General features: G+C 37.1%; 1 protein-coding gene across 3 annotated transcripts in view; it reads left to right on the forward strand.

Moving 5' to 3' along the window:
- Positions 1 to 16,634, forward strand: part of fstl5 (follistatin-like 5) — a 186,918-nt gene that overhangs the window by 14,306 nt on the left and 155,978 nt on the right. For 2 of the 3 annotated variants that reach the window (XM_017307174.1, XM_008421086.2), the window contains exon 1: positions 13,307 to 13,425. The exons of the other annotated variant lie outside the window; for it this stretch is intronic. In XM_017307174.1, coding sequence (XP_017162663.1) covers positions 13,322 to 13,425 — 104 coding nt within the window. In that variant the 5' untranslated portion in view covers positions 13,307 to 13,321. Of the gene's footprint in view, positions 1 to 13,306; positions 13,426 to 16,634 lie in introns of those variants that run through there. 3 annotated transcript variants of the gene reach the window in all.

Raw genomic sequence — 16,634 nt, forward strand, 5'->3', positions numbered from 1 at the left:
TATCACGTTTTAACAAGATACGTATCACGTTTTAACAAGATACGTATCACGTTATAACGTGATAGCGCTCGAATTTTTTTTTTCCTGCGTGATAGCAATGCGCTTCCGTACAATGCGCTTCCGTACAAAGCTCATAAAACTCTAGTCTTAAGTTAGAATAGAAAAATCCTGATATTGTCCCACTGTGGGGATTTTCAGGTGTACAGCAGCAAGTTACAAGTAAACAGAAAAAAATAAGAATAAGATACTGTACAGTAAGAACACATTTACATGGGAGAAAAAAAATACTCTACAGTTATTAAAAATAGCATATTTAGATCCAAAGAAATGTGCCCCTGAGCAGGTCTATTAAAAGAACAGTGTGTATAAAAACAGTGTATATCTGTGCTTAGAAAAACCAGCAACAGACTATTAACACAAAAAAGACTGGAATATCATAGATAAAAACATTTGTTTTTGAACAAAAGTTCTTGGAAGCCATAGTACTGCTTTAGAAACATGGCTGTGGAAAAGTATTTGTCTGTGTGTATATATTTAAAATATAAGGCAGCTGAAACTAGAAGGACTTGGACTGTTGATGTGTTGAACTTGACGTGAACTGAGCTGAACGGTTCTTCAAAGTCTGAAGCTTCCTGGTGGTCTGTAAGGGGCTGCGCAAATATACGGCTGAGTAAATAAATAAGCTAATGAATAAGTAAAGTAAAATAGTACAGAAATTAAATAAAGAACATACATAAAATCATTAAATAGGTAAGTAAATACATGAACTGGTTAGTAAATAAGTAAGCAAGAACATTAATAAGCAAATTAATAAATAAGTAAAAGCGAGTTAGTGAATAATTGGTTCAGTAAATACACAAATACGTTTTGTACAAGTACTAAGTATATAAGTATGCAAGTTTATGGTAAATTGGTTGATTGTTTACCTTTTTGTAGTCGCATCAACCAATCAGAGTACTTCATTTCAAGACAAGAGATTTTAGATTTAAAAAAATTAACACCTAAGTAGGTAAATCTACAGATACTGAAGATTTTTTACGTGACTTCTAACTTGATTTTTTAAAATCATGCAAGACAATAATCAAGCAAGTTAAAAAACAGAAAATAAATATGTAAAAAAAAGAACAAAGTAAAATAAACAAGTAAATAGGTAATTTATTCATTGATGATACTTCATGTATACTGTACATGTTGGGTTGCCTTCCTTCTCCTCCCAGATTGAACATGACACAAGCTGTCTGGTAATCCCAAAGAGATGGAGATGCTTGTCGGATCCCTGAGTGAGTCTCACTGATCACTGAAAGCTCTTGGTCCATAAAACTAAACATCTGGAGTAAAGCTCAGAACGAAGCAGGCTGCTAAATCAGAAAAACATAGAAGATGTAGAATCACTCATGCATTGACCAGCTGAACTTTAGTTACCTTTGCAAGCTTGTTGTTTTCAAAACCTTTTCCTTCTGAGTTTTAGCTGTTTTATTGTCTGCCACAAGTTTACTGTGCAGAGTCTTATAAGGTGTACAAAGGTTGTGGTGTAACGGTAGTTTGCTGAATCGATTTAAGGCACCTGCTGTCTCTGAGTATCATTTAAAATCCGTGTTTGATTTCAGAGGTTTCTCCACTTAGATTTAGCCTGCCTGCCAGGATTTATAGCAGATTAACTTTTGAAAGTGATTTAGCTTTCAGGCTCTGCAGTCCCTATCAGGGCAGAGAAATATAACTTTCTCATCCTCCATTTCTCTCTCTGCAGGCTCAAATATTCTCACGATCACTGAATATTCGTGACATGCAGACCATGATTTGTTTCGTTGACCCCTTGCTTGTTTGGCAGGCCGAGTGTATTGAAAGTTAATTAGAAGTTTGGATATGAAAACAGATGATTGGCAGAAATGGAAGCTTAAAAATAGAAGGTCCCCCCACTGGATTGGCACCTTGTATTCACACACACAGCAAAGACTCCCTGTGAGGATTTGTGACATTCTTTCATCATGGTAAAGTATAACTGCTCTGCTCTGAGGATTTATTGGGGAGACACGAAGCACCTGCACAGACTCAAAGCTCTGTGTTATCAAATTTTATATGTTTGAATTATATCTGAATGAAATAGATAACAGTCTCATAAAGTAGAGGTGGGGATGATGCATTATGTCATCACAACATGCAGTCAGCAATCTTACACAAGGGCCTATCTCCTGCTTTATCTGTCCTGTGGTGGGATGCACTGCTGCAATCGGCTTGGCATTTGGAGCCAAATGACTCGTGAATATCTGAGTGGTAGTTTTCTCAAGGGGTCAGAGGGAAAGCTGTCAACCGCGGGTGGCTGCATCAAAGCTTTAGTTTTCCAGGGAACTCAGAGGCTTGTACATGTGGGAAAGGAGTTAATTGATGGACGAGTTTAAACTTCATTAAATCCCTAATGGCCATTTAAATACATCATAAAAGTCAGAAACAAAATAACTCTGTATTATTATGTACTGAAACAATAATATGTAGCATAAGTACCTTATGTTTCATTCACAGTTTGTTGTAGATCAGGTTTAATGTTAAACCTGAGGCAACTACATGTTGAAGTTTAGGATAGAAGTGTTTTGTTTTAACAATCATTTTATTGCTTTCCTATGCAGCTCTGCTTGATTCTCATCTCACCTTGGTTCTCCATCTGGGATTTCTCCCATTGAGCTTGACTTCTCAGGCAGAATTTCAACCGGCTCAATCAGAAGAAGTTGTAACGTCGATTTTCTGTGCTGTTGTAATTTGGTAATGGCAGCGGAGGCAGTGAAGGAAGCCATTCAGTTCATATTGGCGAAATATTACGCAACCAAAGTCTGAGAAAGAGGAATGTTTAAGAAATTTTATTGTACAGTATGCCTCTGATTACAACTACACAACTGGACGACTAATTCAAAATGCTAAATTTGAAGAGCTGCCTAAATTAAAGCATTGGACTATAAAGGGTTATAGAGCTACTTTAAACACTAATTTAATTACTATGGGATCATCGGCTCACTTAGTAAACTGATCTCTAACTTTGTCCTCTTCACCTGTTAAATTATCTGAATTTTATGCAGTGAAACACACAACAGGTGAAGATTGTTTGCTAATTTGATTGGTTGTCTATCAGGTGAGCGCTGTCTGAGCCTCAAAGTAAACTTTTTAAGTTGGGGTTCAGTGAGCGTGAAATTAGCAGCACGCCTCATAACACAGAATCACACACAAGAGCCGCCCTCAACAAGCACTTTTATCGACTACTCATTGAGCAGCCCACTGTGAGTGGGTTCACAGCACCTCGCCAAGTTATGAAGCGTCGTCAAAGTGTGCATTTTACCACAATTACAGAGTTGTTTTTTTTTTGTTTTTTTTAGCTTTAGACATTTTCATTTTCATTCTGATACAGTTGAATCAATTGTACATCTGAAGAAAAATGATTTCCAGGAGTTGCCATAATAACTTGTGCAGTCAAAGAAAAGTGTGACATTTTACTTCTCCTATACTGGTTCAAACCTCTAACGCCTGATTATGTCTCAGTGTAGTGCTTGGTGATGTGAAATGTCTGAAATGTTATTTTGTACCACTGAGGGTTCAGTAAAACACTTTTTATGTTGAAATGATTAAATCTGAAAAATATTTATGGTGTGTTTATTAAATTAATAAACTTTGGCGTCATATTCATTCATAAATCAGTTGTTGAAAATTAGTTTAAAACAACCTAAAAGCAAAGAATATGGATATGAATGTGGCAGCCGAAGCACAGATATGTGAATACAATATAATAAAAATATTCTTTATCGTCCCACTGTGGGAAAATTCAGGTTTACTGGTTAAGCACATTTAAACTAATAAATATAAAACCAGAAAAACAAGATAGTGGGGGAAATGTACAACTTAAGAAGAAGAATCCAGTAGAGTAATTTACAAATTATTGTTTAAAAGAAATGTGCATCTTTGTAGCATCATTTAAAAAAATGTTTGAATTCATGATTAAGACAATAAATAATGAAATAATGTAAACATTTACTGTAAATCTTTCTAAAACTAATTAACCCATAAAAATAAAAATCACACAGAAAGCATACATCATGTAAAACTTAACTTAAAACTTTAAACATATTAAGGGTTTGGTAAAAACAAATTTTATTTTATTTTTTAAATAAAAACAGTTTTTATGTATGACACATCACGACACATTGCTGTAAATTGACGTGGTTAACTGAACTCTGGCCATCAGATATTTGCTCCCTGGGTCGAGTTTCAGTTGATGCTCACTGCGCCTGGTGTGCATGTTAAAGTCAAATAATCCTTCATCCTGCACATCTAACATCCATCTTTAACCAACAGTATTCATCCAAGAACCAGTGGCTCTGATCCATCCACTTGACGCGCTAAGCTGGATGCAGAGTGGGCGGAGTTTGCTGATAATTCACGTGCCACAACACTTTGATCGCCAAAAAAAACAAAAGACAACAGACATCTGCTTTGACAGTGTACTTGAGTTCAAAATGAGAGGTTGATTTTCATAAAAGTGTTGTCTTAAGTTACTCAATAAAAGTTTTTAAATCTGTTGAAAAGGGAATATCCCAATATTATTAATATTAACCAGCAAGTGATCACTGGTACAGCACAGTACTCTCTATATGTGCACAATGTTGTAGATTATTTAATTCCCTTTCCCTTTTAATTTACCTAAAGTATCTTTGAATTGAATTTGTGTTGTTTATGTTTGACATAGTAAAGGTATTGCCCTCCATTTTGAGAAATGTGCTGTCTCTTGCTGCTCATCTTCACATTACACCGCTAACAAAGAGGTTCAGAAACATATAAATAGGAGATGTTTTTATAGGATGTTTTTCTGGATGTGAGATAATAATGCCCCAAGGCCTTCCACACTTTTTTATCAAACATTCACATACTGTTACCAAATGTTGGCACAGTGATATTGTGGAGTACTCTGTGTCATCATTTATACTCTTAATGCAGATTGTTCTACGATATGGTTACAATTTAGTGTACATATATGAATTCATTTGCATAATGTAAATATTTAATCCAAATCCCTCTAACAATCTGTGGAGGTGAGTTAATTATAAGGAGACAAACAATTTTGTAAAATTAGACAGATTAAAACATTAATTATCTTAATGAATTAGTCCATTAGCATACATGGTCATATTTGATAGATTATGGTGATTATAAGAGCTCAACTGCTTCCTACTTGGACTTGGTCCAGAATGTGAGAAATGATTAAGCAATGGCAGGTTTGGGCTTAATCTGCATCTGAAAGCAGTTATTTACAGATACAGCATAAAAAGACACATAACCTTTTATTTTCTCACCTTCTGACTTTACATCAGACTAAACCTTACCTGTACAGTCAGTTAAAACAATCAAAATATTTTTTATGTGTTAAATACCAGAATAATTATATTTTTGTAGACTTTTTTTAAAGGGACAGAATTATGCACAGTCAAGTGACTGTGTTACTTTAAGCTGCTATAATTTTATAATGCTGTATATGTCAAACATGACTTAAAGAAAGTTTGACTTTATAATTTTATGCCTGGAAATTTTACCTCTGTCTCTTTAAAAAGCTCCTACCCTTTCTGACACTCCTATATAGATGAGATCCAGATCTCCACAGGCAATTTATACATAGAATAGAATAGAATAGAATAGAATAGAATAGAATAGAATAGAATTTAAATAAAGGTCCAGATACCTTGAGGGACCTAAACTCTGACTGAGTTGGTTGGGAACGGTGATGGTTCAAAAAACAAGCAGTTTTGCAGAGGAGATATTGTGGACACAATCTGTGTGCTTTAAATAACACTGAACAGGGCAAAATTTATGTATTTTAGCACAATATGTTAATGAGATATTTGTTACTATTTTAAATGTGCTCTAATGATGAGTCTGTGAAACAGTCATTAAACCAGTCTATCCCTGCAAAGCAAACCTAAAGTTCAACTCACTGATCAGAAGTTTTCATTGGTAAACAGTCTAAAAATGTTAGCGACAGCGGCACAACCAGGAGGTCTCGCTGTGCAGAAAAATGAGCTAAATGTATAAAATGCAAATATATCTCCTGAATATGTAGATCACATGTAAATGAAAGGTTGCACACAAAGAAGAAACCATGTTAGCTGTCAGCAGATACAGCTGCCTGCACAGCTGGGAAGCTGCAGAGGAAGTGCTCACACTGCAAAAGAAAATGCCGTGCACCGTCACTCCAAAACATCTGTCAGCATGTCATTTCTAATGAATGGTGGGTAATTACACAATGATGGTTTTGTCAGTGGGTGGCATCGAACCGCCCAACTCCGGATGTGTGACAAGACTGTTCTTGTCACTGTGTCCCTCTGAGACAAGGTGGTGCAGATGAGACGTCATGTCAGAATTGCAAATTCAAAATTGAGTTATGTTTGAATACAGTAGTGATGTCATAATCCGACTTTAGAGAACATGGATGTGCTTATCAAGGCGGCTTTACCAAATTCTAAGACTGAATTAGCAGAGAGGGAAATGATTACCTTTGGCACTGAAGGTTTTTGCGGCACATTTGTATTTATGTGTTTTGAACTTCTAGAGAAACAATTAGGATCTGTAAAATTATATGTGCAGAGGGAAATGCCTTAATTATTTCTTCCTTTTGAAGCCGTTTGTGGACTAATTAGCATTGCACAGCTTTTAGTACAATAAAAAACAGAAACATTCCCCAGTGTTCATTTATATTTCAATTAATCATGTAAACAAAATGAAGCAAACTGTGAATTTTTTTTTCTTCGTCAGTTAAATGTGTTAGATGGTCTTCCTTTTTTGTTTTTACTATTAAAAATTAGTGAAAGTATTCAATTGGGAATGAAAAAAGTGAAATATATAAACTAAACAGTTCATTTACCAATCAGTTGGTTTGACCTCATTATGTTCTTTAAGAAAAACAAAATTTGCCTCTTTTTGATATTGCTGAAATTTGTTTGTATGATCCAATTTGAGTCAGCTGAAACATTTGTTGCTCTAATCGCATGCTTTATTGTATAATTCTTCAAGAAAAAAAAAACATCCTTAGCTGGTCAGGAAAATGTATTTTCTGCTTCCAGCTGCTGGAGCAGTTTGTAATAAACATAGGGACTGGGCAGTTATCATGAGTGGCGACAGTTACTGCGTCTGTGCAGATGAAACAGCGCATAAGCACAGAAACTTCATCAACACAATGTCAAAGAAGAAGAATGTAACGGCGCGTGCCAGAAAATTTAATAGACAAGTGATCTCTGGCAGCACAGTGGTAAATTTCTACAACCGTGATTGTGTTGCTCCCAGGCTGCTGCCAAAACAAAGAGGGGAGATCAGCACTACTGTACACTCATGCTTTACTGCAGTCTGCAAAGCTAGAAACACAAAGGCCAGAGAAGAAATGCTGCCATAAAACAAAAGCTCAACATTTGTCTATAACAAGAGTGTGGTGGTGCACTGGTACAGAATGGAGAAGAAAAACAGGGAGAATCCAAAGTTACTTGGCAAAGGTTCAGGGGGGCTTTCTAACTAAACTGGGCAAACACCCACAAGGAAGAACTGAGAGACTCATTTGACTTACAAAGGAGGCAGAGTGTGTGTAGACTCGACATGTAGTTGTTGCACTGGAATGAGAAAGGAACCCAGTGTCATGGAGTAACCCTGAAACTTGTTTTGGTGTACTCTTTCTCTCAAAGTGTTAAAATATTTAATTGTTTCTATTATTGTTATGCTTTGTGAGAGGTTGCAATTTCTTTTATTATTTTGACGAATTTAAGGATGTGAATTAAAAGAGTGGAAGGGAGGTGTTTGGGTCAGGGCTGCAGAAAAAAAAACATTTCTTATCCATTTCAACAACAAAATTTCACTGAGAAACTTGCTTCTGGTTGGCGTCTGATGTTTTCGTCTTGAAACAGCTTAATGAGTTTGCTTAGTGCATTATCTTCTAAAATTTTTAAGACTGCATTAGACAAGTGTCACCAAATATTATAGGCACAAAGAGCCTAAAAGCAATTAAATAATTTTCTAATTTATAACATATTTGAATATTTTGGATATTCCCCATGAAAAACCTACAAATAGAAAGATTTTTGTCAAATGATTTGGATTCACATCCCACAGAAAAATCCATGAATCATTGAATCGGTGAATATTGAACCATGAATTGACAGGGTTTATTATATTACATATAGCAATTTTGTGCTGTTGATAAATTTGTGATATGTTGAACAGCTGTAGTTTGGCCCATATAAAAGATGTAGAAATAACAGTTTAGTGAGTATTGCACATTTATATAACCTATGTTACCTGTACACATAGATGTACAATAAGTGTATTGAAAATTGGGTTAAAATCTTGGAATATGATTTTAGATCCTGTTACAGTCAATCAAATCTGATGAAAAATGTACTTTCTTAATGGAGAGCCACAGTCAGCTGATTTAAAGTAAATACATAAATACATTCATTTAAATGAGGTGTTTCTTAATAGCATTATGCAAAGAGCTATTTTGTTTCTGACTTGGTATTCAACAGTTGGTGAAGGCCATTTCACTTGTTTAGCTGCTGAAGCTTTGGTTCAAATGCAAACTTCAGTGTTGACTTCTTCACATGAAAGAGTTGGGAAATGTTGGTGTTAAAACAGCCTGTTAAATCCAGCACACATTGTGTGATTTCAAAACCCATACAGGACTTGAACATGTCACACTGTGAGAGCGCGACATAACAGCAACTCTGTAACACTGCAAATCAAGATACCACACGGTACGAGGTGCTGCTGCAGCACAATGCGTCAGACAAATCCATATCTGTCCATCAGTAAATGGACAGCAAGTTGTGAAAGTTAATACACTTATTCTAAGGGAAACTGACAATAGTAGAAGCACAAAAGAGGAGAAGAATCAGATGTGGGTCCCAGCAGCAGTCACACAGCACGATGCGCCCAGAAAATATCAGACGCTGCTTGTTGCAGGTCGACTTCGGTGCATGTTTGCTAAACTGAATGACCACAGACCAGCATTTTAAGCTCACAACCAGAGATTTTCTTTCACAATGGAAGATTTGCTTATGACAATTGCACAGTGTGAACCCGGCTTTTGGAGTTTACCTGGAAAATGGTTTTACTTCTTCAGCCAAAAGGCCTTGGAAAATACCTGCCAGGCTGCAGAGAAAATGAGAGCTGTGTTTTGAAAAATTCTTATAAAGGTGTATTTACATAAAAAAAAAATCATTTGATGTCCTTCTGGTGCCAAAATGAACAAAATATAATGTTATTTACATGCAATAATTCATTCTGCTTGTTTTTTGAAAAATGAGAGTCAGCTTTATTTTGCTCAATTAGTATTTATTTCCAACATCTAGTCATTTAATGAGCATGAACATGTTTTAAGTACCACTAAAGGCAGATCTACAATTGGTACTTCTACTCTGAAAAACTGTTGACTGTTGTCAACGGTTGTGTGTAAAGTAGGCTGAGTACATTCAGTCAGTATGAATATGGTTGTATTTTTTGTTTCTTTTACTTTCTGATGTTTTATCTGCTGTATAATATTCTGTTGCCTGATGTTTTTACATTTCCTGAGTAGGTGGCTGTTTATAATCAGATTTTTTTTTTTCTCTCAATTGACTTACCTGGTAATTACCTGGTAAAGGCTAATTAAAGAAAATACTTTGGTACTTTTGTCTGTATATGAGAATAATAAGTAAATATCATATGATCTTTACTAGTTATATAACTAGTGATTTGTTCTTTCTAGCATGATGATTTAGCGAGAACCTTAACGTAAAGCTGACTTGAACTGTTCAGGTTACAGAAACGCCGTGGTTATGACGCTGATATTTTCAAACAGCTGTGTATTTATTCGCCGACAAATCTCAGGATTAAAGTAATCACCTGATACGGGCCTTTGTATCCCATTTAAACCCATTACTAATCAAATCAAAACATACTTGGGGGCGCTGTAGGTCTTGCATCTGAATGGTTGTATACAGAAAGTAATTTGAAATGACCTGATTGTTCAGGCACCTGATCAGAAATTATCATTCCAGCTTCATGTGCTGATTGTTTTTATAAATCTGGAAACTCTTGGTTTGAGTTTATTCAGTGGAAAGTGATATCCGTTCTGTGCTGAAAATAATTTATGAAGTTTAAAACCAATCATCACAGCTTGGCAACTGCTCTGTAAATTAACTATAAACAATATGACAACTGTGTTCCAAATCCTCATTAACGAATTAGCAGCATGGGCCTGTTATCAGTGTGGTAATTAAAATCCTTGATTAACACCACCTGGAAGAGAGGAGAATATTTTTTGTCTTCACTGCTGGAATTAAGCTGAGAAAAGTTTAAAGTATTTAGTAATGGCTTTATACTAAAACAAATTCAATAAAAAATTGAGCCTGATGCTCCTGAGTCGATGTTACATGCTGTATCTCTTTTTTAATTTATGATTTAGAACCTATATAACGTTCCTGCTGGGTTTATAGCACATAGTTATAAGGCTGGTATCTGAAAATGTGAGTCCTGTGAAATAAAGTCTTTTATAATCTGCCTATAAATCTCTACCTTCTTCTTGTAAAGTATGCAGTAGGTCACTCGTCATTTCTGGAAGTGTGGGAATGCCGTTAACACTGCTGGTCAGTTTGTTCACACTACAAATTTGGGAGAAAGTATTTTGCAGCGAATTCAGACAGCCTTTTCTCCAGGGTAGAGGATTCACTTCAAACACTCTATTTCTTCTTGCTGGTCTGAGAATATACAGTGAGCGTAAAATGTTTCATTCTCCAACCAAGTCCACTAACCTCTAGGCAAGTGGTGCCCTTTTTTATGAACTCACTTTACCGTTTATTAGCTGACTCGCTGACTACGGGTTCCACAGAAAGAAACGTACCACGGCCCGTTTGAGTTGGAGATTTCCCAGCTGTGTTGCCATCAGAAGGCAGGAAATGCTATCGTTTTCCCCTCTTGAGGTCTGATTCATTGTCATGCGCATCACAGAGGCAGATCAAGTTTCTCTTGAAGCGCCACAATAATAACAAAGCAGGCACAGGTGTTGCAGGATTTGTAAAACTGATTCATGGAGTGGACTTGTTACATGAATTCTGCATGAGTTCCTCATTTAGAGATGCATTACATTCACAATCATCCCTCTCTTGCTGTGTTGTCAGAAACTGCTCTGTCTGTGTAATTGCCACATCCCTTTTTGCCATTTTTCAAGGAAATGCAAGAACCAAACAGAGGCGCTATCCCTGGGGAAAAGAGAGTTTCCTGTGGTTCTGGTTGTGCTTTGAAGTGGAAGGAATCCGTATCTGTATACGGTGCTGCTAGGGATGTCTGAGCAACAGTAAGAACCTCCATTATAGCTTCACCAAATGAGATATGCTAAAGGATGCTTGGATGGCACATAAACAACACATGTTCTGGTCTTCTCCATATATCACACAGACAAGCTGTAGTGCTTCAAACAATTGATCTACACATAAAAATACAGCTGAGCGTGCTTAAATGGATCTGCCCACCGGGGGTCAGAGACGTGTCAGCTAAGCCACAGGATGGAAAGGGACGTGTGTGTGAGTGGGGGGAGGAGAGGAGGGGGACAAAAGCAGTTTTTCTGCTGACTGGAGTTCCCCTCTAGTGACCTCCATGACAATTTGAATAATTTCAAACAAGCCTCTGTAGGGAATCATAGGCTTACGGAGCAAACTGGGAGCAAGCAGCTCATCCCTGCGAGATGAAAAACGTCCACAGACTTCTGCTGCTATCCCATTTGTCGGCGGTACAGGTGGGCTTGATTTTGACCGGGAAAACATCCTGTTGAAGATGGTAATGCTTTCCTGTGAGGACCAGCCACAGGAGCTTTAAAACACCAATAACAGCAGTAGGCATGACTGCTCATTTACTCTAAAGCTGGTGATTTTCTGAGTCAGAAGTTTGTAGATAGATAACTTCTGAAAGTCCAATAAAAATGATTTTATATGTATTTAGCTAAAATATTAAGCTGAAGTTAGGAAAAAAATATTTTGGATTTGTTGCTGAGGAGTTAGGGCAATGAAGATGATCCAAGAAAGAGTTTTAGTTTTTTAGTTTTTTGTTTTTAATATGATCTGCACAGTGGCACAGTTGGTAGAGCTGTTGCCTTGCAGCAAGAAGGTTCTGGGTTCGATTCACGGCCTGGGGTCTTTCTGCATGGAGTTTGCATGTTCTCCCTGTGCATGCGTGGGTTTTCTCCGGGTACTCTGGTTTCCTCCCACAGTCCAARAACATGACTGTCAGGTTAATTGGTCTGTCTAAATTGCCCCTAGATGTGAGTGTGTGTGTGCTTGGTTGTGTGTCCTGTGTGTCTGTGTTGCCCTGCAACGGACTGGTGACCTGTCCAGGTGACCCCGCCTCTCACCCGGAACGTTGGCGGGAGAGGCACCAGCAACCCTCCCGACCCCACTGAGGACAAGGGTGTAAGAAGATGGATGGATGATCTGCAACCAAAAAGAGGCTCTCCAGTAAATTTGTTTTAGTTGAAATTTATTTGTCTCAGTTTCTATGCACCACAAATCTAGAACAAACTTCTAGAAACCTGCAAAACAGTCAAAACACTGAGTTCTTAAAATCAAGACCAAAATCCCACCTGGTCAGAATTGCTTTTGAAACATAATAAATAAAACATTGACCAAAATATAGGATGTCTGATTTTGGAGATGGCACTCATCAAAATGTAATGTTTGTTCAGTTGTTGACTGTATGGTGTTTTCTTTATAACTTTGTATTTTTGTGTTTTTATGATGTAAAGCACCTTGAGCCGCCTTGCTGCTGAAATGTGCAATACAAAAAAACTTGATTGATTGATTGATTGGTTAGTACTGTGAAGAACTTCTTCCTCAGTCTCCTCTCAGTTCATTTTTTTATACATTTGATTTAGAATTGTTGTTACTGTAAAGATTTTATTCATATTTATTTCAATATTCCTGTTTGTTGAATGTAGGCCAGAATGCTATGTGCTACAATGCTGCCTCCCATTTAGTGTAATTTGATAACATCAGCTCAGACATTTTTCCTTCTTCTCTTTGAAAACAATTCTTCAAAGCAAAAATTTACATGTGGAGTATTTTCAGTCTGATATCAGTGACACTTAGGCTCTCCAAGGACTTGATTGGCTGTTTTTTGCATCCGTTCCCATTCAGCGGTTCTGGGGTGGCAGGGAGTCTGCTATAATGCTGCAGGTGCAACCAATAGATGCCGTCTGATCTCAGCTCCATAACACAAAGCTGGTATCACTTTGAAATAATGCTGCTATGTGTGAGCAAATGCATAATTACAGTGAAAACTTGTAATGTTAGGACCTGCAGAACCCACCATTTATCTGGCTGAGAAGAGGCACAGTGCTTCTACAGCTACAGTTTCTCTGTGGCTGCAGAGATTTTTCTCTTACTTTCAGTAAGTACTTTACTGCAACCTGAGCATACCTTCCCATTAGAGCTTATTAAAGTAATGTGACTAATGCTAACAGCATGGGCTTGTCTGGGGCTGTGGGAATGTGATGGATGCTCAGGCACATTGGAGACGTTTCTCCTCAGGTGTTTTTACCTTGAAGCCTTTTGTGATAAAAATCTTAATCAGCCCAAGCAGTTTTTAACAAAGGCTAGAAAAGGTTGCTAAGATATTAGCTCAGTAGTAATCTGTTCCACGACCATAACACTGCAAGGGAAAAGTTAGGGTCAAGTCTAGATGTCATTTCTCCTTAATGAAACAGACAGAGAAATTACTTGGTAACACTGACATAGTTAAATTCTCCAAATGCAAACAAAAAGGTGAGTTTGTGTTTAATTTCTCTGAAGCAGAGAACACACTTGATAGTGTGTTCTCTGTTCTTTATTGGAGTGATACTTAGGGTTAAACCTGACAAAGTAGCAATTAAGGATTTAAAAAGGAAAGCAGCTGAATGAACAGAGAGGGTGGATGTCTTAACAAGGGGCAGGTGGGATGATTAGGAAATCAAGCCAGGTCTGAGGGGAGCAGAGAGAAAACATGGAGGGATAATAATTATAGACCAACACAAATCAGGATGTTTCTAAAATAAACTATTTCTGATCAGTTTCAGCAGATTTCTTTCCAGCTGTTGAGCAAGACGGATGTAAGCAGCTAATTTCAGATTTAATTTCACTTCCCTTTAGGTCTGCATGACTTAGTAAAACACACAACCACTTACTAAAGTAGTTGAAATGCAAAAATGAAAATACATATTTTGCTGCTCTTATTTATCATTAGTGAATGAATAAAAGGGGGGGAAAAAAACGTGTGACCACCTAACATAGAGAACTGACTTCCAGAAAACGACTCCAAATGTCGTTCAACTTGTGACGGGTTTCAAACAGGAGAAATGACATTTTAAGGGTTTTCTGAAGGATTGTGAATTAATTTTGTTTTGCTTTGTTCTGCTCATAAATCTGACTTGCATTATTTACTGCAGTATTTCGTTTCACTTTGACTTTAACCTAGTTTCTTCTGTGAATGAAGGATGTTTCTTTAATACCAGAGTCTATGGGGTGTCATGTTGCAATTTGATAATCTGTGTCCCGTGAATAAAATGCCACATAACATTTTTCAGTGGTTCAGTAAAGATGATTATAAATATATTGTGTAGCACCAGTGTGTAAAGTTGAGTTACATAAAGATTTCAGCGTACAGCTAATGGTACTTAGCAGGTGATTATTTTGCTGCTTCTTGATGATCAAAGGTAATCAGGTATTTTGGGAAATTGCATAATAAAAGTGATTGCATTGCAGTTAGCGTTATTATAGTTGCTGTGGAACAAGGAACTTGATTGGTTGTGAACAGCCATTCAGTGTATCCCTAGTTTAAGGTGAGGATACTGCAAACAGATCTTTTAAGAAAATTGATGATTGGGGCATAAAAAGGTCAAATGCATCTTGAAATCTAAGCAATTTTGTTGGCACTTTCATCAGATAACTAATGCCTGAGGGAGTTGTTATTCTGGACCAGAATCACATGTATTTTTGTAACAAAAGCTTCATTCTTGGAAACTATCTTTCCTCACAAAGTAAGAGAGCAAATTCTAAATTATTTCCAGTAAATGTTCCCATTTGTAGATTTTGTTATAGAGTATATATAAAATCTTTGAAAGAAAATGCAGCTGCGGAAGCTGAAGTACTTGGCCATAACGCTACTAGATATGCTATTGACAAATGTATGCAAAGCAGCCAATCCAGGAACGCCATTTATTTTCCTGGACACTCACTAGCTGCACACCCAAGGGCAAAATTTGCACTTTCTACCATCAACTTTAAATGAAAATCTTGCGTCGTAAATTTCATGAACGATATAGGAAGAACTGAGTGAAAAGCTTGATTGATATTCCCCGGATTTGGAAGAGGTTGTAAAAATTAGGTCTTTTTTTTCATTGTTTTAAGAAAAGTGCATAACTTCAAATTGGCAGTTCCAAACAGTTATTTCCCAGTTCATGCACATTCATGAGACGAGCGGAAGTTACAGTTTTTAGCCCAGTGTGTTGAAAATCTACTGAATATCGATGCGGGAGGTGGTGCAGAGAGCGTGAGAGATTGTTGAGACATGATTCATTGTACACATGGAAGAAATGGGGAGTCTTCATTTGAAAGTCAATGCCAAAGCCTCGACGTGCTCTGGGGGATTTAAAACCTCCAGTCAAACTTATGATGGCATCTCTCAGGGGTTCCAGGAAAACTCCCTTAATAGTTTCTCTCCTTTGCGTTAGAAAAAAAAATCACTCAAGACTTGCAGCATTTACACAAACATGAACACATGCATTTCGAAGGTCTTGCAGATTTATATATGCTAGCAGGTGAAATTACTGCACCCACTTATATTTAGATTACATCTGTGAGAGCATGAAATTGTGATCGTCATTAAATCATATAACTTCTTTCTTTCCATAATTTTCATTTTAGTTTCAGGCATCTGAATGAGGCAGTTTCAAGTGGAGTTTTCAGCTCAGACACATCCCATAGAAATGAGTCCATTAATAACCCTCTTAACACCAGGGTGTTGTAAAGACGCTGATTGACTCTGCTGGCAGAAATGTTAATCCACCTCGTTTGGCTTAAACTCAAAGTTAGTAGAAAAGTGTGGCAGCTGTTGTTGCTTACATTAATCTGAAGCTTTACAGCCCTTTGTGTTTAGATCTGCCCCTCCCTTCTCCAGCATCTCGTACTCAAATGATTGCATTGCTTCACCAGTATACCATCACATTCTGCAGCAGCGTGACCCATTGATTCTAATCAGGTGTGGCAACAGTGAAGCCTTTGGAACATGCAGGATAGTGCAACCTGGGGACCAATGACATCTGGCTATTTCAGCAGGTGATCATGTTGGAGGTCTCCAAATATTTCCCATATTGATATTTTAGAACAATTGTTCCTCAGACCACTGTAAATCTATGTTCACACAGCAGGCAAATGTGACCCAAATCTGCTTTTTTCTTTTTGCCCATATGCGATCTACAGCCAACTTTTTTATGTCTGTTTTATGTTACAGTCTGAACGGACCAATTTTAATCTTTTTATTCCCCAAAAAATTGATTCTGTGCCACTAAATCTGTGGTACTAAATGAGATGCACATCTGATTGTTTGTAAAGCATTTGCAGTCC

This window comes from Poecilia reticulata, linkage group LG10 (genome assembly GCF_000633615.1).
Source record: "Poecilia reticulata strain Guanapo linkage group LG10, Guppy_female_1.0+MT, whole genome shotgun sequence".
Lineage (NCBI taxonomy): Eukaryota > Metazoa > Chordata > Actinopteri > Cyprinodontiformes > Poeciliidae > Poecilia > Poecilia reticulata.